General features: G+C 45.2%; 1 protein-coding gene across 2 annotated transcripts in view; it reads left to right on the forward strand.

Moving 5' to 3' along the window:
* The first annotated feature begins 20,054 nt into the window (after positions 1 to 20,054).
* LOC131125738 (ephrin type-B receptor 1-B) overlaps positions 20,055 to 26,943 on the forward strand; it is a 169,708-nt gene continuing 162,819 nt past the window's right edge. For both annotated transcript variants that reach the window (XM_058067568.1, XM_058067569.1), the window contains exon 1: positions 20,055 to 20,332. In XM_058067568.1, the coding sequence (XP_057923551.1) occupies positions 20,209 to 20,332 (124 nt within the window). In that variant the 5' untranslated portion in view covers positions 20,055 to 20,208. The remainder of the gene's footprint in view (positions 20,333 to 26,943) is intronic.

The following is a 26,943-nucleotide window of genomic DNA, read 5'->3' on the forward strand; positions in this document are numbered from 1 at the left end:
TGCAGTTCTGGTGGCCAAGTCGGTTAGCCGGTTCTGGTCGCATCCAAACTGCAGGCCAACTGTGGTACCTGTGTGGATACGTGCATACATACATAAATACATACATACATACATACTGCAGTTGAAGAGGCCAGGTTAGTTAGCTGGGTGCAGACATACATACTGCAGTTCTGGTGGCCAAGTCGGTTAGCCGGTTCTGGTCGCATCCAAACTGCAGGCCAACTGTGGTACCTGTGTGGATACGTGCATACATACATACATACATACTGCAGTTGAAGAGGCCAAGTTAGTTAGCTGGGTGCAGACATACATACTGCAGTTCTGGTTGCCAAGTCGGTTAGCCGGTTCTGGTCGCATCCAAACTGCAGGCCAACTGTGGTACCTGTGTGGATACGTGCATACATACATACATACTGCAGTTGAAGAGGCCAAGTTAGTTAGCTGGGTGCAGACATACATACTGCAGTTCTGGTTGCCAAGTCGGTTAGCCGGTTCTGGTCGCATCCAAACTGCAGGCCAACTGTGGTACCTGTGTGGATACGTGCATACATACATACATACTGCAGTTGAAGAGGCCAAGTTAGTTAGCTGCGTGCAGACATACATACTGCAGTTCTGGTGGCCAAGTCGGTTAGCCGGTTCTGGTCGCATCCAAACTGCAGGCCAACTGTGGTACCTGTGTGGATACGTGCATACATACATACATACTGCAGTTGAAGAGGCCAAGTTAGTTAGCTGGGTGCAGACATACATACTGCAGTTCTGGTGGCCAAGTCGGTTAGCCGGTTCTGGTCGCATCCAAACTGCAGGCCAACTGTGGCACCTGTGTGGATACGTGCATACATACATACTGCAGTTGAAGAGGCCAAGTTAGTTAGCTGGGTGCAGACATACATACTGCAGTTCTGGTGGCCAAGTCGGTTAGCCGGTTCTGGTCGCATCCAAACTGCAGGCCAACTGTGGTACCTGTGTGGATACGTGCATACATATATACTGCAGTTGAAGAAGCCAAGTTAGTTAGCTGGGTGCAGACATACATACTGCAGTTCTGGTGTCCAAGTCCGTTAGCCGGTTCTGGTCGCATCCAAACTGCAGGCCAACTGTGGTACCTGTGTGGATACGTGCATACATACATACATACTGCAGTTGAAGAGGCCAAGTTAGTTAGCTGGGTGCAGACATACATACTGCAGTTCTGGTGGCCAAGTCGGTTAGCCGGTTCTGGTCGCATCCAAACTGCAGGCCAACTGTGGTACCTGTGTGGATACGTGCATACATACATAAATACATACATACATACTGCAGTTGAAGAGGCCAAGTTAGTTAGCTGGGTGCAGACATACATACTGCAGTTCTGGTGGCCAAGTCGGTTAGCCGGTTCTGGTCGCATCCAAACTGCAGGCCAACTGTGGTACCTGTGTGGATACGTGCATACATACATACATACTGCAGTTGAAGAGGCCAAGTTAGTTAACTGGGTGCAGACATACATACTGCAGTTCTGGTGGCCAAGTCGGTTAGCCGGTTCTGGTCGCATCCAAACTGCAGGCCAACTGTGGTACCTGTGTGGATACGTGCATACATACATACATACTGCAGTTGAAGAGGCCAAGTTAGTTAGCTGGGTGCAGACATACATACTGCAGTTCTGGTGGCCAAGTCGGTTAGCCGGTTCTGGTCGCATCCAAACTGCAGGCCAACTGTGGTACCTGTGTGGATACGTGCATACATACATAAATACATACATACATACTGCAGTTGAAGAGGCCAGGTTAGTTAGCTGGGTGCAGACATACATACTGCAGTTCTGGTGGCCAAGTCGGTTAGCCGGTTCTGGTCGCATCCAAACTGCAGGCCAACTGTGGTACCTGTGTGGATACGTGCATACATACATACATACTGCAGTTGAAGAGGCCAAGTTAGTTAGCTGGGTGCAGACATACATACTGCAGTTCTGGTTGCCAAGTCGCTTAGCCGGTTCTGGTCGCATCCAAACTGCAGGCCAACTGTGGTACCTGTGTGGATACGTGCATACATACATACTGCAGTTGAAGAGGCCAAGTTAGTTAGCTGGGTGCAGACATACATACTGCAGTTCTGGTGGCCAAGTCGGTTAGCCGGTTCTGGTCGCATCCAAACTGCAGGCCAACTGTGGTACCTGTGTGGATACGTGCATACATACATACATACATACTGCAGTTGAAGAGGCCAAGTTAGTTAGCTGCGTGCAGACATACATATTGCAGTTCTGGTGGCCAAGTCGGTTAGCCGGTTCTGGTCGCATCCAAACTGCAGGCCAATTGTGGTACCTGTGTGGATACGTGCATACATACATACATACATACATACATACATACTGCAGTTGAAGAGGCCAAGTTAGTTAGCTGGGTGCAGACATACATACTGCAGTTCTGGTGGCCAAGTCGGTTAGCCGGTTCTGGTCGCATCCAAACTGCAGGCCAACTGTGGTACCTGTGTGGATACGTGCATACATACATACTGCAGTTGAAGAGGCCAAGTAAGTCAGCTGGGTGCAGACATACATACTGCAGTTCTGGTGGCCAAGTCGGTTAGCCGGTTCTGGTCGCATCCAAACTGCAGGCCAACTGTGGTACCTGTGTGGATACGTGCATACATACATACATACTGCAGTTTAAGAGGCCAAGTTAGTTAGCTGGGTGCAGACATACATACTGCAGTTCTGGTGGCCAAGTCGGTTAGCCGGTTCTGGTCGCATCCAAACTGCAGGCCAACTGTGGTACCTGTGTGGATACGTGCATACATACATAAATACATACATACATACATACTGCAGTTGAAGAGGCCAGGTTAGTTAGCTGGGTGCAGACATACATACTGCAGTTCTGGTGGCCAAGTCGGTTAGCCGGTTCTGGTCGCATCCAAACTGCAGGCCAACTGTGGTACCTGTGTGGATACGTGCATACATACATACATACTGCAGTTGAAGAGGCCAAGTTAGTTAGCTGGGTGCAGACATACATACTGCAGTTCTGGTTGCCAAGTCGGTTAGCCGGTTCTGGTCGCATCCAAACTGCAGGCCAACTGTGGTACCTGTGTGGATACGTGCATACATACATACATACTGCAGTTGAAGAGGCCAAGTTAGTTAGCTGCGTGCAGACATACATACTGCAGTTCTGGTGGCCAAGTCGGTTAGCCGGTTCTGGTCGCATCCAAACTGCAGGCCAACTGTGGTACCTGTGTGGATACGTGCATACATACATACATACTGCAGTTGAAGAGGCCAAGTTAGTTAGCTGGGTGCAGACATACATACTGCAGTTCTGGTTGCCAAGTCGGTTAGCCGGTTCTGGTCGCATCCAAACTGCAGGCCAACTGTGGTACCTGTGTGGATACGTGCATACATACATACATACTGCAGTTGAAGAGGCCAAGTTAGTTAGCTGCGTGCAGACATACATACTGCAGTTCTGGTGGCCAAGTCGGTTAGCCGGTTCTGGTCGCATCCAAACTGCAGGCCAACTGTGGTACCTGTGTGGATACGTGCATACATACATACATACTGCAGTTGAAGAGGCCAAGTTAGTTAGCTGGGTGCAGACATACATACTGCAGTTCTGGTGGCCAAGTCGGTTAGCCGGTTCTGGTCGCATCCAAACTGCAGGCCAACTGTGGCACCTGTGTGGATACGTGCATACATACATACTGCAGTTGAAGAGGCCAAGTTAGTTAGCTGGGTGCAGACATACATACTGCAGTTCTGGTGGCCAAGTCGGTTAGCCGGTTCTGGTCGCATCCAAACTGCAGGCCAACTGTGGTACCTGTGTGGATACGTGCATACATATATACTGCAGTTGAAGAAGCCAAGTTAGTTAGCTGGGTGCAGACATACATACTGCAGTTCTGGTGTCCAAGTCCGTTAGCCGGTTCTGGTCGCATCCAAACTGCAGGCCAACTGTGGTACCTGTGTGGATACGTGCATACATACATACATACTGCAGTTGAAGAGGCCAAGTTAGTTAGCTGGGTGCAGACATACATACTGCAGTTCTGGTGGCCAAGTCGGTTAGCCGGTTCTGGTCGCATCCAAACTGCAGGCCAACTGTGGTACCTGTGTGGATACGTGCATACATACATAAATACATACATACATACTGCAGTTGAAGAGGCCAAGTTAGTTAGCTGGGTGCAGACATACATACTGCAGTTCTGGTGGCCAAGTCGGTTAGCCGGTTCTGGTCGCATCCAAACTGCAGGCCAACTGTGGTACCTGTGTGGATACGTGCATACATACATACATACTGCAGTTGAAGAGGCCAAGTTAGTTAACTGGGTGCAGACATACATACTGCAGTTCTGGTGGCCAAGTCGGTTAGCCGGTTCTGGTCGCATCCAAACTGCAGGCCAACTGTGGTACCTGTGTGGATACGTGCATACATACATACATACTGCAGTTGAAGAGGCCAAGTTAGTTAGCTGGGTGCAGACATACATACTGCAGTTCTGGTGGCCAAGTCGGTTAGCCGGTTCTGGTCGCATCCAAACTGCAGGCCAACTGTGGTACCTGTGTGGATACGTGCATACATACATAAATACATACATACATACATACTGCAGTTGAAGAGGCCAGGTTAGTTAGCTGGGTGCAGACATACATACTGCAGTTCTGGTGGCCAAGTCGGTTAGCCGGTTCTGGTCGCATCCAAACTGCAGGCCAACTGTGGTACCTGTGTGGATACGTGCATACATACATACATACTGCAGTTGAAGAGGCCAAGTTAGTTAGCTGGGTGCAGACATACATACTGCAGTTCTGGTTGCCAAGTCGCTTAGCCGGTTCTGGTCGCATCCAAACTGCAGGCCAACTGTGGTACCTGTGTGGATACGTGCATACATACATACTGCAGTTGAAGAGGCCAAGTTAGTTAGCTGGGTGCAGACATACATACTGCAGTTCTGGTGGCCAAGTCGGTTAGCCGGTTCTGGTCGCATCCAAACTGCAGGCCAACTGTGGTACCTGTGTGGATACGTGCATACATACATACATACATACTGCAGTTGAAGAGGCCAAGTTAGTTAGCTGCGTGCAGACATACATATTGCAGTTCTGGTGGCCAAGTCGGTTAGCCGGTTCTGGTCGCATCCAAACTGCAGGCCAATTGTGGTACCTGTGTGGATACGTGCATACATACATACATACATACATACATACATACATACATACTGCAGTTGAAGAGGCCAAGTTAGTTAGCTGGGTGCAGACATACATACTGCAGTTCTGGTGGCCAAGTCGGTTAGCCGGTTCTGGTCGCATCCAAACTGCAGGCCAACTGCGGTACCTATGTGGACGGACGCACGCACAGACAGACGCACGCACAGACAGACGCACGGACAGACAGACGCACGGACAGACAGACGCACGGACAGACGGACGGACAGACGCACGCACAGACAGACGCACGGACAGACGGACGGACAGACGGACGGACGGACGGACAGACGCACAGACGGACGGACAGACAGACGCACGCACAGACGGACGCACTGACGGACGGACGGACGCACTGACAGACGGACGGACGCACTGACAGACGGACGGACGCACTGACAGACGGACGGACGCACTGACAGACAGACGGACGGACAGACGAACGCACAGACAGATGGACAGACAGACAGACGGACGCACGGACGGACGGACTGCAGGCCAACTGTGGTACCTGTGTGGATACGTGCATACATACATACATACATACTGCAGTTGAAGAGGCCAAGTTAGTTAGCTGGGTGCAGACATACATACTGCAGTTCTGGTGGCCAAGTCGGTTAGCCGGTTCTGGTCGCATCCAAACTGCAGGCCAACTGTGGTACCTGTGTGGATACGTGCATACATACATAAATACATACATACATACTGCAGTTGAAGAGACCAAGTTAGTTAGTTGGGTGCAGACATACATACTGCAGTTCTGGTGGCCAAGTCGGTTAGCCGGTTCTGGTCGCATCCAAACTGCAGGCCAACTGTGGTACCTGTGTGGATACGTGCATACATACATACATACATACTGCAGTTGAAGAGGCCAAGTTAGTTAGCTGGGTGCAAACATACATACTGCAGTTCTGGTGGTCAAGTCTGTTAGCCGGTTCTGGTCGCATCCAAACTGCAGGCCAACTGCGGTACCTATGTGGACGGACGCACACACAGACGCACGCACGCACAGACGCACGCACAGACGCACGCACAGACGCACGCACAGACGGACAGACAGACGGATAGACAGACGCACGCACAGACGGACGCACAGACGGACGGACGGACGCACTGACAGACGGACGGACGCACTGACAGACGGACGGACGCACTGACAGACGGACGGACGCACTGACAGACGGACGGACGCACTGACAGACGGACGGACGCACTGACAGACGGACGGACGCACTGACAGACGGACGGACGCACTGACAGACGGACGGACGCACTGACAGACGGACGGACGCACTGACAGACGGACGGACGCACTGACAGACGGACGGACGCACTGACAGACGGACGGACGGACGGACGGACGGACGGACAGACGGACGGACAGACGAACGCACAGACAGACGGACAGACAGACAGACAGACGGACAGACAGACGGACAGACAGACGGACAGACAGACGGACAGACAGACGGACAGACAGACGGACAGACAGACGGACAGACAGACGCACGGACGCACGGACTGCAGGCCAACTGTGGTACCTGTGTGGATACGTGCATACATACATACATACTGCAGTGGAAGAGGCCAAGTTAGTTAGCTGGGTGCAGACATACATACTGCAGTTCTGGTGGCCAAGTCGGTTAGCCGGTTCTGGTCGCACCCAAACTGCAGGCCAACTGTGGTACCTGTCTGGATACGTGCATGCATACATACATACTGCAGTTGAAGAGGCCAAGTTAGTTAGCTGGGTGCAGACATACATACTGCAGTTCTGGTGGCCAAGTCGGTTAGCCGGTTCTGGTCGCATCCAAACTGCAGGCCAACTGTGGTACCTGTGTGGATACGTGCATACATACATACATACATACTGCAGTTGAAGAGGCCAAGTTAGTTAGCTGGGTGCAAACATACATACTGCAGTTCTGGTGGTCAAGTCTGTTAGCCGGTTCTGGTCGCATCCAAACTGCAGGCCAACTGCGGTACCTATGTGGACAGACGCACGCACAGACGCACGCACGCACAGACAGACGCACGCACAGACGCACGCACAGACAGACGCACGCACAGACAGACGCACGCACAGACAGACAGACAGACAGACAGACAGACAGACGCACGCACGCACAGACAGACAGACGCACGCACAGACAGACGCACGCACAGACGCACGCACAGACAGACGCACATACGCACGCACTCACGGACAGACGCACGCACAGACGGACGGACAGACGCACGCACAGACGGACGCACTGACAGACGGACGCACGCACAGACAGACGCACTGACAGACGGACGCACGCACGGACAGACGCACAGACGGACAGACGCACAGACAGACGCACGCACAGACAGACGCACGCACAGACAGACGCACGCACGCACAGACAGACGCACGCACTCACGGACAGACGCACGCACGCACGCACTCACGGACAGACGCACGGACAGACGGACGGACAGACGGACGGACAGACGGACGGACAGACGGACGGACTGACAGACGCACTGACAGACGGACGGACGGACTGACAGACGCACTGACAGACGGACGGACGGACTGACAGACGCACTGACAGACGGACGGACGGACAGACGCACTGACAGACGGACGGACGGACAGACGCACTGACAGACGCACTGACAGACGGACGGACGGACAGACGCACTGACAGACGGACGGACGGACGGACAGACGCACTGACAGACGGACGGACGCACAGACAGACGGACGGACAGACGCGCAGACAGACGGACGGACAGACGCGCAGACAGACGGACGGACAGACGCGCAGACAGACGGACGGACAGACGCGCAGACAGACGGACGGACAGACGCGCAGACAGACGGACGGACAGACGCGCAGACAGACGGACGGACAGACGCGCAGACAGACGGACGGACAGACGCGCAGACAGACGGACGGACAGACGCGCAGACAGACGGACGGACAGACGCACAGACAGACGGACGGACGCACGCACAGACGGACGGACGCACGCACAGACAGACAGACGCACAGACGCACGCACAGACAGACAGACGCACGCACAGACAGACGCACAGACAGACAGACAGACGCACAGACAGACAGACAGACGCACAGACAGACAGACAGACGCACAGACAGACAGACAGACGCACAGACAGACAGACGGACGGACGGACGGACGGACGGACGGACGGACGCACGGACAGACAGATTGCAGGCCAACTGTGGTACCTGTGTGGATACGTGCATACATACATACATACATACTGCAGTTGAAGAGGCCAAGTTAGTTAGCTGGGTGCAGACATACATACTGCAGTTCTGGTGGCCAAGTCGGTTAGCCGGTTCTGGTCGCATCCAAACTGCAGGCCAACTGTGGTACCTGTGTGGATACGTGCATACATACATACATACATACATACATACTGCAGTTGAAGAGGCCAAGTTAGTTAGCTGCGTGCAGACATACATACTGCAGTTCTGGTGGCCAAGTCGGTTAGCCGGTTCTGGTCGCATCCAAACTGCAGGCCAACTGTGGTACCTGTGTGGATACGTGCATACATACATACTGCAGTTGAAGAGGCCAAGTTAGTCAGCTGGGTGCAGACATAAATACTGCACTTCTGGTGGCCAAGTCGGTTAGCTGGTTCTGGTCGTATCCAAACTGCAGGCCAACTGTGGTACCTGTGTGGATACGTGCATACATACATACTGCAGTTGAAGAGGCCAAGTTAGTTTGCTGGGTGCAGACATACATACTGCAGTTCTGGTGGCCAAGTCGGTTAGCCGGTTCTGGTCGCATCCAAACTGCAGGCCAACTGCGGTACCTGTGTGGACGGACGCACGCACAGACAGACAGACAGACAGACAGACGCACGCACGCACAGACGGACGGACAGACAGACACACGCACGCACAGACGGACGGACAGACACACGCACGGACGGACAGACGGACGGACAGACGCACGGACGGACAGACGGACGGACAGACGCACGGACGGACAGACGGACGGACAGACGGACAGACGCACAGACGGACGGACAGACGGACGGACAGACGCACAGACGGACGGACAGACGGACGGACAGACGGACGGACAGACGCACAGACGGACGGACGCACAGACGGACGGACGCACAGACGGACGGACGCACAGACGGACGGACAGACGGACGGACAGACGGACGGACAGACGCACAGACGGACAGACGCACAGACGGACAGACGCACAGACGGACAGACGGACAGACGGACAGACGGACAGACGGACAGACGGACAGACGGACAGACGGACAGACGGACAGACGGACAGACGGACAGACGGACAGACGGACAGACGGACAGACGGACAGACGGACAGACGGACAGACGGACAGACGGACAGACGGACAGACGGACAGACGGACAGACGGACAGACGGACGGACGGACGGACGCACGGACGCACGGACGCACGGACGGACGGACGGACGGACGGACGGACGGACGGACGGACGGACGGACGGACAGACTGCAGGCCAACTGTGGTACCTGTGTGGATACGTGCATACATACATACATACATACTGCAGTTGAAGAGGCCAAGTTAGTTAGCTGGGTGCAGACGTACATACTGCAGTTCTGGTGGCCAAGTCGGTTAGCCGGTTCTGGTCGCATCCAAACTGCAGGCCAACTGTGGTACCTGTGTGGATACGTGCGTGCATACATACATACATACATACATACTGCAGTTGAAGAGGCCAAGTTAGTTAGCTGGGTGCAGACATACATACTGCAGTTCTGGTGGCCAAGTCGGTTAGCCGGTTCTGGTAGCATCCAAACTGCAGGCCAACTGTGGTACCTGTGTGGATACGTGCATACACACATACATACATACATACATACTGCAGTTGAAGAGGCCAAGTTAGTTAGCTGGGTGCAAACATACATACTGCAGTTCAAGAGGCCAAGTTAGTTAGCTGGTTGCATAATTACATATATCCATACATACTACAGTTAAGCTAGCTTGTTGTGGTTGAATTTTCAAAGAGTAATTTTCAAAGTTCTAAATACTGACCAGGAAGACGAGGGTGTACACTCGGGTTCTGTCGGTTTTTTGGACAGAATAACACACACATTACTTGTTTAACCTACCTTATTTGTGGATCGACAGGACGACGGTCTTGTGGATCAAAAGGACGCCGGTCACTCTTCTCGCAGCTTAAATGGCGCCAAAAGCGGCCGCATTTTGGTGACGTCATCCCTAATCGCCAAGTTGTTTTTTTTAACTCTCGAAGGACACGGTTTGGTCTCTCCACTTTTAATATTTACTTTTGGTATAAATGTAATGGTTTTAAATATTGTGGAGCAGATTGAGGAATGTATTTTGTGATACACTTTTGCCTTACGATGCTTGCCTGCGGTGGGCGGAGCCTCGGTTTTAAATGAAGTCCTATTACAGGCATTCTAAGACATGATGGGTGATACCAGTTACCGATACCACTCTTTTGTCATTTTGAAGATACCGATGCCAATACTTTGAGTGACTTGTTTCCCTCCCAAAAACACACGTTAAATACTGTCCATTGCCAACCTTAATATGTATTTTTGTAACATATTAGTCAAATTAGACAAATGACTGTACTTTAATACACAATGTAACATAAATATGGCTGCGACAAAACTCAGCAATTATATTATTTTTCATTTCTTCAGTTCTGATAATAAAACGTAAACTCAAAGAATCAATCACATATCAAGTATTTGTGCTTTTAAAAAAAAAACAACACATATAGTTAGTTACCCTTAAAGATGTGGAAGTGCCTTTTCATTTATTAAGTTGTATTAATAGTTTAGTATATGTTAATACAACTTTTTACAACTCATAATTTAATAAGAAAGCCTTAAAAAAACACACACAGCAAAAATGCAGTAATTTTACAAGAATAAAGTTATTATTAGCTAATTAACTATTCAAAAAAAGTTGTATTTTAATGGGAAAAGTTGCAAGTTTACCAGAATAACACTGTAATACATTGCACAATATGACATTTTAGTTGCATAAAGTTGAAATATTTAGGAAAAAGTGTATTTTTTTTAAGTTGTAATATCATGACAAACAAAACAACTAATAGAGATGGATTTAGTTTTTTTAATCAAGTTGCAGGAAAAGGAAATAGCAGAAATGTAAGAACAAGATCAGATTTATCATTTTAGTACAGTGGCATAGAACTGAAATAGTGAAGAAGAAATATGATTTTTTAGAGTTTAAATCTTATGAGAAACAAAGAAAACAAAATCAAGATGTCATTTTTTGTTGTCCTACTCTTCACAGATGTGAAGCTATTGAACATACATGTTAAAGAATTCAATTTATTCATGATTATTATTATAAGAACCCATGAATTGTTGACTAAAACACTATCATAAAAAGAACCGAAAATTGCAAAATAACAAATTACGTCATCTAGCGACTTCTTGCATAGCCAATAGCTTTTTTTTTTTTTTTTTTTTTTTACTGAGGAGTCGGCATTGAATTAATGCAAAGACCGAAGAAAAAAAACATTTAGAGACGGTCCCCACGCTTCTATAGAGATACATTTTCGTCAGACTGCTCACAGTTTGCGGGAACCACGAAACCAAAAAAAAAAAAAATACAGCTGAATAGGTGCAGATTCTGGGAGAGCTATAAAGCTTTGCGTGCTGGTTATTGTGTGTAGCTTCTCTGTAGGAGTCCACAACTCAATACAAATGGCCGAAAAATGAGCATAACAGATGCATACATGAGCTAACGAGCACGGTTATTAATTGATTTTCAAATCATTTTATCCAAAGTTGTTACTGAGGAACTAGGACACATACATTTAGAGTAGTTACTGAAGAAAAAAGGCACATAAATTTATACTTGTGACTGAGGAACTAAGGCACATACATTTATAGTTGTTACTGAGGAACTAGGACACATACATTTAGAGTAGTTACTGAAGAAAAAAGGCACATACATTTATAGTTGTGCCTGAGGAACTAAGGCACATACATTTAGAGTAGTTACAGAGGAACAAAGGAGTAGTTACTGAGGAGCTAAGGCACACACATTTAGAGTAGTTATTGAGGAACGAATGAATAGTTACCGATGAACTAAGGCACACATTTAGAGTGCTTACTGAGGAACGAATGAGGAGTTACTGAGGAACAAAGGCACACACATTAAGAGTAGCTACTGAGGAACTAAGGCACATACATTTATAGTTGTTACTGAGGTACTAAGGCACACATTTAGAGTAGTTACTGAGGAACGAATGAGTAGTTACTGAGCAACTAAAGCACATACATTAAGAGTAGTTACCGAGGAACTAGGGCACATACATGTATTGTTGTTACTGAGGAACTAAGGCACATACATTTAGAGTAGTTACAGAGGAAATGAGGCACATACATTTATAGTTGTGACCGAGGAACTAAGGCACATACATTTAGAGTAGTTACTGAGGAAATAACACACATAAATTTATAGTTGTGACTGAGGAACTAAGGCACATACATTTAGAGTAGTTACTGAGGAAATAACACATACATTTATAGTTGTGACTGAGGAATGAGGCACATACATTTAGAGTAGCTACTGAGGAACGAATGAGTAGTTACTGAGGAACTAAGGCACATACATTTAGAGTAGTTACTGAAGAACAAACGAAGAACTAATGACTAAGGCACACGTTTAGAATAGCTACCGAGGCATTGAAGCACATACATTTAGAGTAGTTACTGAGAAGCCAATGAGTAGTTACTGAGGAACTAAGGTGCACACATTTACAATAGTTACTGAGGAACAAATGAAGAAATAATGAGTAGGGCACATACATTTTGAATAGTTACTGAGGCACTAATGCATATTTAGAGTAGTTACTGTGGAATTATTGAAGAACTGTTGAGAACTTGACTTGGGCACATCAATTTAGAGCAGTCACAGAGGTACTAATGAGTAGAGAGTAGTTACTGAGGAACTAAGGCACATAAATTCATAGTAGTTACTGAGGAATGAATGAAGTACTAATGAGTAGTTTTTAGGGTTAGGTAGGTTTCCTCCTTGTGAACTACTGTCATTTGTGTACCTTAATGTAAAGTATTACCCCTCAACTTGACACATTAGTTCCTCATTACTTCTTCATTAGTTACTACTCTAAATTTATGTACCAAAAATGCTCACAGGCCTTATATTGGACACATTCTACGGTATAGCTTCCCTTCATTCTCAGTATACCCGAGTGTCCGCAGAGACCAGTCCCGAGGTCCTCTACCAGTTACTGACTGAACAGTGGAAGCTGTCTCCCCCCGACCTACTGACCGCTCCATGAGCTGCCTGCCCGTGTCTCTGTCTCTGCTCGCCACGTTCCAATCAGCCGTGGCCATTCCGGGCGCACCATCCGAAGTGTACACCTTCGGGACGCAGTACTGGTTCCTGGGATGCTCCTACTTCCTGGGACTGCTCATCCCAGCTCACGTTTTTATACCCGTCTTCTACCGACTGCGGCTGTCCAGCGCCTATGAAGTAAGGCAAAAAAAAGCAACTTATGGCGAGTTAGAACTGAATGAAGTAAAAGGTACATAATATAAATTGTACTTAGTTAAATATTGTGGAACTGGGAACTGATTATGGGATGCACTCAATTGTAATCTGATACATGTTCAAATGAAATAAAGCCATTACCATTACAATTGAACGCATCCCATAATCAGTTCCCAGTTCCACATGTCCAAAAGGAGTAGGAAGAAGCAAAGCTTATTAAATCCTACCCCTCCATCTGGTACTTTTACAATCAGTAACTGTTCACTTCCCGCTTTCCTAATATAGGTTAAGATTTTTATTTTTTGTCACGTACCGAAGTACGAGGTGATTGTACTCGAGTACCCTGTGTATTGCGATTTAATCAGTTTTCGACTTGGCCGTGATCAATTAATTTCTGCAAGGTAGGATTCCTCATAAATAAATGGAATATTTTCATAATCGGAGCATAGGAAGCCAGTTTACCTCGTAGTACAACAACTCGGCAGAATGTGTCGAAGGTGTGCACAAGGCCTTCAGAATCAGGAGTGCTGGCACATGTCATTTAAATACTAATAACAACGGGACTGCTCGTTAAACCAATCAGATTTCAGATTCGCCTCATAGGGCCAGAGAGCAGGCGATAGCATTTTCCGGGTCCTCTGATTGGTTGATGTCTGACACGGACTATGCAGTATATTATTCATTCATTCATTCATTTTCTACCGCTTATCCTTATGTGAGTGTGAATGGTTGTTTGTCTATATGTGCCCTGTGATTGGCTGGCCACCGGTCCAGGGTGTACCTGGACCCCCACGACCCTCATGAGGATTTTCATTCATTCATTCATTTTCTATTGCTTTTCCTCACGAGGGTCGCGGGGGGTGCTGGAGCCTATCCCAGCTGTCTTCGGGCGAGAGGCGGGGTACACCCTGGACCGGTGGCCAGCCAATCACAGGGCACATATAGACAAACAACCATTCACACTCACATTCATACCTGTGGACAATTTGGAGTGGCTAATTAACCTAGCATGTTTTTGGAATGTGGGAGGAAACCGGAGTACCCGGAGAAAACCCACGCATGCACGGGGAGAACATGCAAACTCCACACAGAGATGGCCGAGGGTGGAATCAAACTCGGGTCTCCTAGCTGTGAGGTCTGCGCGCTAACCACTCGACCACCGTGCGGCCGTCAAACTAGCATTTTTTTGTGATTTTCATGAACTTAACGCTGTCATGCTTGGTGTCATGCTTACCATGCTAATGTTAGCATATTAGTATGCTTAGCATGCTCCCCCGAAGATAGCTGGGATAGGCTCCAGCACCCCTCGCGACCCCCTACGAATACCAAGGATTTACTGAACAATATATGTACAGTAAAACAATTTAACTGCAATACATATTGGAGAAGAGGACCAGACTCACCGGTTGCACGGCAAATTTGTTTTTAAAATAAACGTACAAGTTCAAAAGTACAAGTTAAGTTCAAAATGCCCATCTGATGAATCTCCTGGCAGAAAACGCCTCATGTAGATCACACGCCTTTAGCCTGTCGCCAATAGGTGGCGCTGCGACGAATTCAGGAAGTGACCTACGGGGACCTTCGGGGCGGGGCCATGATCACATGTACCAAGTATGATGAAGATCTGACCACGTGGAGCCAAGTTATTCACGTCTACAGTTACGCTCAGCGTGCAAGGCCAGGGCAGATGAAAAAGGGCAAAATTTGGGGGCGTGCCACGCCCACATCGTATGGAATATCCCAAAATCCTTCGCAATTTAACGTGGGCCATCCGTCTAGTGTCCGTTGATGCAACAACGGACTCATTAGGTCAAACCCCCTAGGAGGAGTTCGTCAGGTTACGACACCTACTTCTGGCACGAAAAAGGCCGCCGCCATCCAAAATGGCGGACTTCCTGTTCGTTTTGCAATATGGGTTCTTGAGACTTTTTGGTCCGTCCTGTCACGATAGACGTCTCCACCAAGTTTCGTGACGATAGGTGAAACTGGTGGCGGGGGCCAATTTTTTTTTAATTTCAAGGTGGCGCTAGAGAGCCAATTTTGGAACATTATATTTGAAACCCATATAATATCAAATTTTTCGCCAGACCTGATGCGCTCGCCAAATTTGGTGAGTTGTCGGGCATGTTAAGGCCCTCAAAATGGCGCTCAAAGAGGGAGAAGAATAATAAAAAAAGAAACGGAACGATTACAATAGGGCTTTCGCACTGGTCAGTGCTCGAGCCCTAATAATAAACATTACGATTACAATAGGGCTTTCGCACTGGTCAGTGCTCGAGCCCTAATAATAATAATTATTATTATTATTATAAATAAATAATAATTTCAAGTTGACCTTTACTTTCACTGAAGATGTGATTCTTGATGTACCTGTTCCAAACCACATAAACGCCACCTTCCTGTCTTGCCATGAGTTACGTCGTGAATTCAATAGTTTTTCCCATAATGGTGCCAAAGAAAGTTGCAAGTCCCAGCATATCGATCGAGAAAGTGAGAAACACTATTGAATTCAAGAAATAACTCAGGACAGAGGAGGAAAATGGTGTCCTCATCATGTCTTTGGGAGGAGAATGCAGAAGACAGACTAGCTTAAGATACACTAGCGCTGATGGTCTGAGTACAAAAGCAGAAGAAACGATCGATCGGGAGCGATATCTCTTCTTCTGGTGTGGAGGCTATACAGGGGAGCGGGTAAGGAGACTTTCCCACGGAGCTCCTAAAGCTGCAATTCTATTGTGTCTGAATTCATAAACTTAAATTCTTCTTTTCTTCTCATAATTGGAGATCTCTGGTGGCCTGCAGATGGCGCTCTGTGGCGCTTGGGTTTGATGGATGTTTCTTCTGGAAGCATCCTGTTTGGAGCTTTGCAATGATGAGGTACATATGTTTGGCTCTTGGCTGTCACTTTGAATGAACGTTGTTGAAATGTTGGTGGCATGATGAAGAGGACTGTTGAATGACAGGGCGCTAGACGTTGGACAGGTGCATTCTGGAACCGGGGGCGATTGGGGTGGGTCGGCCTGCGGAGGTGATGGTGTGTTCTGGCTTCGCCCTGGGATCTGGCCTGAGGTTTTCTTTCACTATACCTGGTGATGGTTTGACTCTGGAACAGACTAAGTCAATTGAATAGATTTTTCTATGGAAGGGTTCCAGTGCAGCATCACAGTGTATCTGCTCTTCATCGAGTTTACCACGAGATTTTGTTTTTTGTGTCATGAATAGCTAGGAAAGGATTTTAATAGTAACACATGCATTTATGCTCCGTTGCAAACTAATGTTTTTTGCAGCACAGCTCCATGCTGGCTTACTATATATATATTTCAAATATGCCCAATGCATCCACCACAATGAGCCTATTTTCCATATTCTCTCTTGAGTTATGACCCAGAAAATACAAATGCATAGCCCATTGCTGAGTCCAGACCCTCTATTTGGGGACCAGCGGTCCACAGCACATCTGTATTCAACCCCGGCTCTGAGCTCATATTGTCAATGGCCAGCGCCCAGACTCCTGAAGATGGATGAAGCCAAAGCCCAGCCTAATAACCAGTCCTTCCCCACAGTGGTGCACACTCCCTGTCAACCGAGTCCCTGCACTGTCTCCATATTGACTCTGGCTTTTCATTTCACATTCAATATTAGAGAAGCCCCAAGAGTCCTGTTTTGTGCTTTTCTACCCGCTTCACATTTTATTTGTGTAGAATTCCTTCACTATTATTCTTTTTTTTTTTTTGCATGTCAGACTAAATATCAAATGATAGTCATGAATTATGCAATACACTCATACTGTACACTCTGGCCGTACTACTCAAATACATGTCGATGACATGAGCCCTTTACTATTTTTAAGGACCTACTAAAACATGAATCAAAGATCTTCTATACGACATGAGTGCTTTGCTGTTTAATGGGATCTACTGTTGACAGGACACCTCCGCTGCTGGTTGGAATCCAAAACAAGCAGGAACCCTACTGTATATATGACTGGAGTACTCTGCAGTTTTTTAGGAATCTACAGCAAAAAATACAAGTATGCTAGTCAAAGACTGCTATATGCAGAAACCATCTGCCGTTTTTAAGAATCTATTCAGATTCAAAGATCCGAGATCAGGGGTCTCAAACTCAATTTACTTGGGGGCCACTGGAGCTAGGGTCTGGGTGAGACTGGGCCGCATCAGGTTTTAAAAAAACAAAACAAAAACACATTTATTAAAAACAGAAAAATGAATAAACTTTTCTTTGGTTTCAATTTTCTACAATAAAAGCTCTGATAAAACATTCCACTGTTCTCAAATACCTTACTGTTTATTTTTCTACACAAAATAAGATGAAAAAAACAAAAACAAATCAAGAATAAAGAAAATCAATCAGTAATAAATAAATAAATAAATATAATAATAATAATAAAACGGCAAATAATAAAAACTTAAGAAACCACATATAGTTGGTGAGTAGACAAATTATTTTTTTCAGATTAAAATGAACAAAGCATTATTAGAGCCCTGTAGACATGACAAAACACGACTATAGTCACATTTATACTCTTTTTATTTACAACATATTGCGCAACTGCAGGGTCTTGAGACACATGCTAACTCGCAAACGAGAGCTAGCGACCTAAACGGTAGCCTTCAAGTTATTTCCTTTAAACTTAAATAGCCCAAAACTTACTTCCACACTTTCTGGGTACATGATACCATACAGCATCCATATCAAACTTGCGTGGGCCGCACTAACATTAAACTTTCATATCAAGGCGGGGGCCTCAAACTAGTGTCCTGCGGGCCACATTTGGCCCACGGGCCGCGTGTTTGAGACCCCTGTCCTAGATGCTACATGACAGGACACCTCTGATGTTTTCTTTTGGATAATTTTCTGCAAAAATGTGTGTCAAAGATCCTCCAACAATGCTCCTCTATATTAAGGATCATTTGCAAAAATACTCGCCAATGACAGGACAGCTATGCTGTTTTTATGGATTTTGCTGCAATGATCTATTTTTGCAAAAATCCTAGTGAATGATCATTTAAGATCGGTGCCATTTGCTGTTTTTAAGGAACCACTACAAAAGCAAGTGGTCAAGGATCTGTTTTGCTATTTTTAGGAATCTACTGCAAAAACACCAGTCAAAGGTCATACATCCTGTATGACAGCACAGCTCTGCATTTTTAAGGAATAGGCAGCAGAAAAAAAACATGAGTCTGTATTTGTTTTTAAGGATCTATTGCAAAAATGCAAGTCAATGATCCTTGAAAAAATTCTGCTGTTTTTTGAGGTAACTTTTCTTGAAGCTGCCAGTTGAATAAAGCTGCTCGAAATAATACAAGTCTGAATGATGTTGTATGTTTTCCACATCTGGACTGTGTAACATGTACAGTTTTGTATTTTCTGCTTGACTTCAACTGTCAAAACACAAGAGCAGTGATTGTACCCAAATGCAAAAGTAAAAGGTCAACGCACAAAGACGACGCTGGCTACATGTTTACAGGTCAAGAGCGCAGTAAATGTAAGGTCAGCACACACAGCGCTGTTGGTGAATACATAAACTCGTCATCACATCCAAGTCGGAAAATTCACCCTTTTAAAAAAAAGAAGTTTTATTTTGTGTCGGCCTCTGCAATGAAACAAACCCGGACACAGCAAGAGCAAGAGGCTCTCTACAATCCTCTTGAGCTCAAGTGGGTAAGTGCTTGTATGAACGAGGGCGGCACACGGCACACACACTTTTGCATTGTTGTATATGTACATTTGTCTGTGCAAGCGTGGTGCTAAGAGGATGTGCTACGGAAGTAACGCTATTGTTCCCGTCTTCCCGCATACTCCTTCCTTCCTGGTGGGCCCCTCTGTAGTGATGACTGCACACAGGAATAGAACGAGGTGTGTTGCTCCTGTTGGACAAGATATGTGGATACCACGGTGATAAGGAGCATACATTTAAAAATGTTGTATTATTCACCACTGTATGTGACCCCATGTTACTTAAACATTTTTAAATTCAATCTCAGATTTATATATGACAAACTGTAAACAGCAATTGTGGAAACAAACAAACCAACTAGAAAATAATTCTGGTTGAACTACCTGGACTGTAGTAGCCAAAAATGTCCATCTGGGGGTGCTACTTCCTTTCAGTTGCACGGGCCGGGCTTCAACTGAGTCGAGGAAGTTTTGTGTTTTGATTGTCATTAGTAGGCGGGACCATGGTGCCGATTGGTCATCAACTTCCAATCGCAGTCGCTGATTGGCTACGCCGCTTACAGCGGCTCTTTAAGCAGGCAATGTCGGGTCTCCCCCCTTGCCAACCCGGCGTTTACCCCCCCTTTAGTTCCCTCACTCATACACAGCCGGTTGTTTTACACCTCTGTTGCACCTCCACTCCGCTCCTGTGTCACACTTGTTTACTGCGACTTGAAATGTGACTTTCACCACACTGGCTTTTCTGCTGCTCTTTGACAAGCGAAGGGATTCTTTTTAATGCACACCCCAGCAGTCGTGTTTGGCAATTTGGGGACAAGCTGTGGAGAGAACCGTTCTGCCATGATAGTGGATTTGTTTGCGCTCCTTGGCGTGCTGGTCATCACTTGTTCAGGGATGGAAGGTAAAAAAAAATATATACATATTATGTTGGGATGACAGTTTGGGATATGTTTGTGCACTGTTGCTTCGGGATTCTGGGATGTCACACACGCACGTGGTTCTTCCTTGACATCCTAACCTCATTCCCATTGCTGGTCGTTGCTTCCCTTTAAAGTTGAAATGTGTTGTTTAATTCACTCTTTTGTGTGTTCAAGTGTGTTTTTTTGTTGAGAGATTTCTGCTGAGGTTGCATCACTCATCAAGGCGTGTGTTATCAAATGGTCTCAAAGTTGAGGGGAGGGGGTCCTAATAATGTACAGTCCCGCTATCTTTTATTTCCCAGCATACAGTTGTTATCTGTAGGAGCTAATTTGGCCTCTCTTTCATTCTATTTCATTTCCGCCGTGGGGCCAGTGAGCTCCATGTCACAGACACCGGACCACTGTGGTCCACCTCTCATTTTATCACAGAAGTAAAAACTCATAATGTAGCAAGGCAAATAAAAGGGTGTCTCTCCCAGCTTTTAATCAATCTACTTGTCCTCCAATCTTCCATCCACTGTGGCCTTAAACGTACAGTGCCTACTGTAAAAAAATATATTGGATGATAGGAGTCCTTTGCTGTTTTAAGGGACTGCTTTATTGCAAAAATAATTCTGTATGAGGCCGGAGAGTTTTGCTTTTTTTTGGAATCCCCAACCAAAGATCCTATACATACACCTATACACCTTTGTTAACATTCACTCTTAAACTTTGCATACAGTTCTGCAAATGGTGTGTCAATTTGATATTAAAGTTAGTGAAAAATGTGCAAAATAGGTTCAAATTGGGAAACTAAATGATATTTTAGACTGTGCTGCAAGACACATGGGCACAGAGGTGCCCCCCAGGTTACCGTGGTAACAAGGAAACATATTATTTGCTTGTTTGGGTCACTAATTGAAAGGAGCTCCTCCCAAGGGTGGCTTTAAAGCCTGAACTCCAATCTGTTGCCTTTTTTCGTCTTTTTCCAATGTGTGTAAAAGCATTCGCCTGTCCACCTTTCAGCCTGAATCATCTGTCATCCTCAAAGTTGTGTGATTGACTGAAATATAACACAACTAGGCCTGAGGTTAAGAAGAATTTGTCGATTAATCTGGTGCTTGTTTTGATTAAAGGAGTTATCTGTTAGGCCCCTAGATGGACCAAGTCAATATGAACCAAATACAAACAATTAGTGGTTTGCTACACAACATATCAGAAAAGCGGTAAAATGTGGATTACTGTTTTCCAAAGTCATAGCAGCATTAGGCGCCACCTGCTGGTGTACATGTATAAATCTAAACACTCTGGATATAAAACATCAGTCTTTTGTCCAGGGAGAATTATCTTATATATAAATCGGTACTGTGCTTACCGTCAAAATCCGAAGATGATCGGCAACTGTAAAACAAATGGAGGAGGAAGAAGCAATTCCACCAGGGTAGAAGTGTTGCATATTATTTTGTTAGAGCAAAACATGGCGGAAGGCAAACTCATTTACGAGTGCTGATTGAAACATGATTGAAAATGATTACCCTGTCTGCACATCATTCTAAAAATATTGTTATTGTCTGTAAAACCTGCATCAGACTCTTGAGTCAACACCTGTAAATAAATAATACGAATAAATCAACTTTAGAGGCAGGCTTTATGTTTGGTATCGGCTCGTCTGCTCTGGTTGGAGGGGTAGGACCTTGTTTGATAGTCAAGTTGACAAGATGATATGATCTGGACTGGAGACTTTGTAGTTTCACTATCACCCACTAGGTTTTGTGTATATACGCATGGTAAGTGCTGTGCATGCATAAAGGTGAGTATGCTGGTATGTGCAAAAATGGAGAAAATCGCATGGATTTTCAAACCAGCAACCTTTCAAACCACTCAAAGCTTATAGGAAGAAAATTGGAATGGAAATTATTTTCTGCTTGCACACAGCCAGGTTGCAAGGGCAAGACCGAGTCGGAGCTGTACACTGGGTTTTTTCGTCTGTGGACGCATGGCGGCGTAGTATATCTGAGATGAATGCGCCTTGACCGGTCCCGACGGCCGCTGTACACTCCGGTTCTCCCAGTCATGATGGCCGTAGGTGCCGTAGGAAGCCATTATGCCCATTTTGTAATCCAAATGAGTGGGCTGCATGAACCTTGTATAATGCTAATGCACGTACAGTATGTCAGCAGGGAGTGAAACATACAACAGCCTCACATGAAGTGCACACTCAATCTAAAAACTACAAATTTTTGATGGAGGGTGAGCAGCAATCTTGAATCACTTTGAATCACAATCTTCTTTTGTATGTAAGTACAAGGATAATATGTCTGCTTTCATGGATGACTAAGGAAATGTAAACAAAAATGGCTGAAATCAGGATATATACAGTACACTTTTAAATGAAACGATTAATCCATGACCAAAATAGGTATTGATTAACTGGATAATTGATTAATCAGTGACTACCTAAGGCTGCTATATGGATACCATGTGCCTTAGGTGCCTTGACAGATGGATTGTGATATACTCCCATGCTGTTGACTTTCATTTAGACTTTGAAGTAGTGTGTTTGTCCCTCTTTAAATGGGTTATAAAAGAGCCACATAGCAAAGAGCCACAAGAATGAACATTTGCATTCTCATCAGAACATCTCCCTCGTCTCTCCTCCCCACTCGGTCACCCTCAGTTCCCTTAGACCCTCCCCCTTCTCTTTTCCTCCACAGTGCCCACACTCCCACTTCGGTGCATGTTTCTAGCCAGACACAATCATAATTCCCCACTGCTTGTTTCTGTTTGCCTTTAAACCAATTAGGCTTAAATAAACTTACTCATTTAACAGTCTGGAACTGCAGGGCTGGGGGATGCTATGGCGGTGGAAGGGGACGGGGATCGGAGCAAGATGAGCTGCGGGGGTCATGGAGTTTTGGTGAAATAAGCAGTGTGCATGATTTAGTACACATGACTAGCAACTGCGTGTAGCTGCGCAGGAACGCTATGATACAGATCAGTATCATTCTGTATGATAAGAGAACATAAGTCCCTTGGGATAATGTGTTAAATAACAGGCTTTGGAATGGAATGTATTGCGAATACAAAATATATATGGATTAGAAAATTGATCCGCTTCATGCATATACACATGCTGTTCATATACTGTTTGCATCCTCAGGCAAAACACCAACAGGGTATTTATTGATTTTATAATCTAACAAAAGAATGCCAGTACTCTTGGGCAAAAGAAATAATGTGCAAAAGAAACAATATCAATTTGGCAGAGAATAGAAATGTAAATTCCTTTGCCCTGTTGTGATAATGGATGATAATGATGAAAAATTGATAGCAACAAGCTGCAAGGCATTGTCAATGTAAAAAGTAAACACTTCTGAAAATGCTGTAATATCCATCATTTGGATTTAAGCCACCAGAAAATACTAACAAAAAGATGTACAGTTGTCTCTTGTTTATCGGGGTTGGTCACAGACCCGACCATGATAAGGTGATTTCTGCAAAGTAGGATTCAATATTACAAATGTCATATTTTCATACTTTGTATACCAGTGTTATTTGGCTTGGCCTTGCCATTTAGCCCACAGGGGCTTAACTAACAATTAAAAAGGACTCCTAAAGCGGGCGCTAAGAACAAAAATGAACAACTAAGACATCCGACAAGGTCAAACAAAGCTAGTCTGGATCCGATTTTTGTCCCTAATCATTCATACATTCAGTCAACCATGCCTTTTTACCTTAAAAACATCATGTTTTTGCTTCCAAAAAGCAGCAAAACCGTAAAATGTATCGACGTATAGATTCACCAACTGTGTAAATGTTAAGCCCTGTTGAGCTTAATGGATCCTTCACCTTGTACTCTTATTTAGAAAAGAGCTAAATGAAGTTCAACATCTTACCAGACAGATATTTCTGCTTTAACACTAAATGGAAAAAAAACAAAACAAAACACAGTATTTTGCCCACAGGCATTACTGCTGAGACCACCTAAAGTCGAATTCAATTTACCACATGTTTTCTACCGCTGTGTATGTAATGTTCGTTTAGATGCCTATGTTGTTGGGAGTGCGCTGAAGCCATTATGGCGAACGGGGGCAGCGGCAGACATGACCTCATTCCATAATGGAGGCTTTTATTTTGCCCACAGTGAAAAGACCATCATTGTGCAGGTGGGGCCGTACGGCCTTGTCGGCGATGACGACCCCTGTCTGTTGCTCGTGTACCTGCGGCGCTGTTAATGTGATGCTCATCGTGTAGAAAGAACAGTGCATGCACGAGGGCGGTGGAGCTAGCACTAATGGCGTGCGCACAGGTTCAATATTATTTCTCACATTTTTCCACAGAATAAGGTGTACTGTAACTCACTCATGCTCCTGGTTTCAGCAGCTCTCAAACACGCGTACACACACACGCGGTGCCCCTTGCAGCTCACTTTACCCAAGAGACATCTGAGCCTTGGGAAGGCCAGATGGTGGATGCGTGTTGGGGGCTGGTATGCATGAATTTGTGTGTGTGTGTGTCGTGTGGGTGTGTATGTATTTTTTTTTCATCATCTCTGCATGTGACATTGACATTTTTCAGTGAACAGTAGGTAGCATGATAACAGGACCCGCACCATTCAAGTGCTCTAGGCCTTGTTTCAATCAAGAAATTACAATTAGGTGCAGACCGTTCATCAGTATTCAATATTCATTTTGTTGTAAGGGGTACAAAATAACCGATCCACACAGTCCCAAACCTCTTGATTCAGTACCTCAACTTTAAACTCGCAGATATGGTAGTTCTTTGATGGATCTGTAGATATTAGGTTCATTGGTCTTTTCACTAAACAATGGGTGAATCTAGACATAATGTAGTCCACAATACAGAGGCTGATAGGAAATTGTTCCTTTTTTAAGGGAACTGAACACAAGAAAGCCCATTAAAATTTGCTCTAAATTAATTAGAGCAAAACTGATGAAAAGGATGTCACAGCATTATTGTATATAGTTGTGGCCGGCATGGTGTGGTGAATTGTTGGAGAGTTTATGTTCCTGTTGTTTTCCACTATCTTCCACACATTCCTAAGTCTAGAGATTAGGAACAGGGAACCTATCATGTTACACCCTTCCACCCTCATCTTGCTCGGACCTTATCGCAGCAGGTGGCTGAGACTCTGTGTGTAACATGTAAGGCCTTATCGGTGCCATCTCTGGAATGAGTAAAACCCACATCACCAACATTCAATACACATTGATGCAAAGGGCGGGTTGTGGTGGTGCAACCTCAACCTGAATCATCTGTTTACTGGAAACCACATCCCTTGTTCCTAATGGTAGGGGTCAGTGGCGAGGTCTAAGGGCTTTCTTTCTTTCTGCATATGTATGTGAATCAAAATGTTAATAACAACTGTTGCTAGTCACATACAGTAAATGTGAAATATGGTGGCCGATAAGTGTCAAAAAGGCTTAATACAGGAACAATTCTTAATCTATGAGAAGATCTTTGCTCTCAAGTCAGGGCTGTTTAAAGTGTGGCCCAGGGTTGTTTTTTAATTGGCTCATGGCGGCGTTCTAAAAACAGAATTTAACAAGACAACAAACAAAAAAAAACAACAACAAACATGAAAAATCAGCAGTAATTTTACAACAAAATAATAAAAAACTACACTATGACAGCAGTCGTATTTTTACAAGAACAACCTAATAAGAACAAAAATAATGTCATTTTAGTAGCAGAATGTTGAAATATTTTTTTTTTAAATGTGTCGCAAACAAAGTTGTAATATTGCAGGAAATATGAGAATAAAGTAAAAAGAAAATATGGGAATGATATTACAAGAAGATAATTTACAATAAGAAAGTTTAAATCGTTGAAAGAAAAACAAAAAAAACAGAAGAGCAGAAGTGGAAAAAAAGATGTAACTTTCCAAGAATTAAAATACTAAGAGAAAATAAAGTTATATTCTAACAAGGAAAACAAGTCAAAATTTTATGAGAATAAAGTCATAATGTTAGATCAGGAAGACCTGGGTTCTCTGGGTACTCTGGTTTCCAAAAACATGCCTGTTAGGTTAATTGGTGACTCCAAATTGTCCATAGGTATGCATGTGAGTGTGAATGATGAGTCTATATGTGCCCTGTGATTGGCTGATGGCCAGTCCAGGGTGTAACCCTGCCTCTTGTGCAAAGTCAGCTGGGAAGCGACATAGAAAATGGATGGATAAAGTTGTAATATTCAGAGAAAAATAATGACATTTTAGTAGCATGAAGGTCGTAATGTTTTGAGTAATAAACAAAAAATTACGTTGTGGAAGAAGTTATAATATCATGGAAATAAAAATATATAGTATATATTATGAATATAGAGTCATACTTATGAGAAGAACCTTTGTTTTGAAACAAAGAATCAAAACAGTTTTGATGAAAATGGTTAATTTTCTTCATGGTCAATCAAGTTAATTTAGTTGAGCTCACAATTTAACTACACCCTGTGCACTCTTAGGTCTAAATGTGCAAAATATCATGAAGGTGTGTGTGTGTAAAAAGAGCACTGTGCAGTTTAAATCAGCAGCTCAAAGAATGCAACATCTACATAGCTCAGAGGAATTAAACGGCGGAATCTTAATAGGGCTAAA

The sequence above is a fragment of the Doryrhamphus excisus genome, chromosome 3 (genome assembly GCF_030265055.1).
Source record: "Doryrhamphus excisus isolate RoL2022-K1 chromosome 3, RoL_Dexc_1.0, whole genome shotgun sequence".
In the NCBI taxonomy this organism is placed as follows: Eukaryota; Metazoa; Chordata; class Actinopteri; order Syngnathiformes; family Syngnathidae; genus Doryrhamphus; species Doryrhamphus excisus.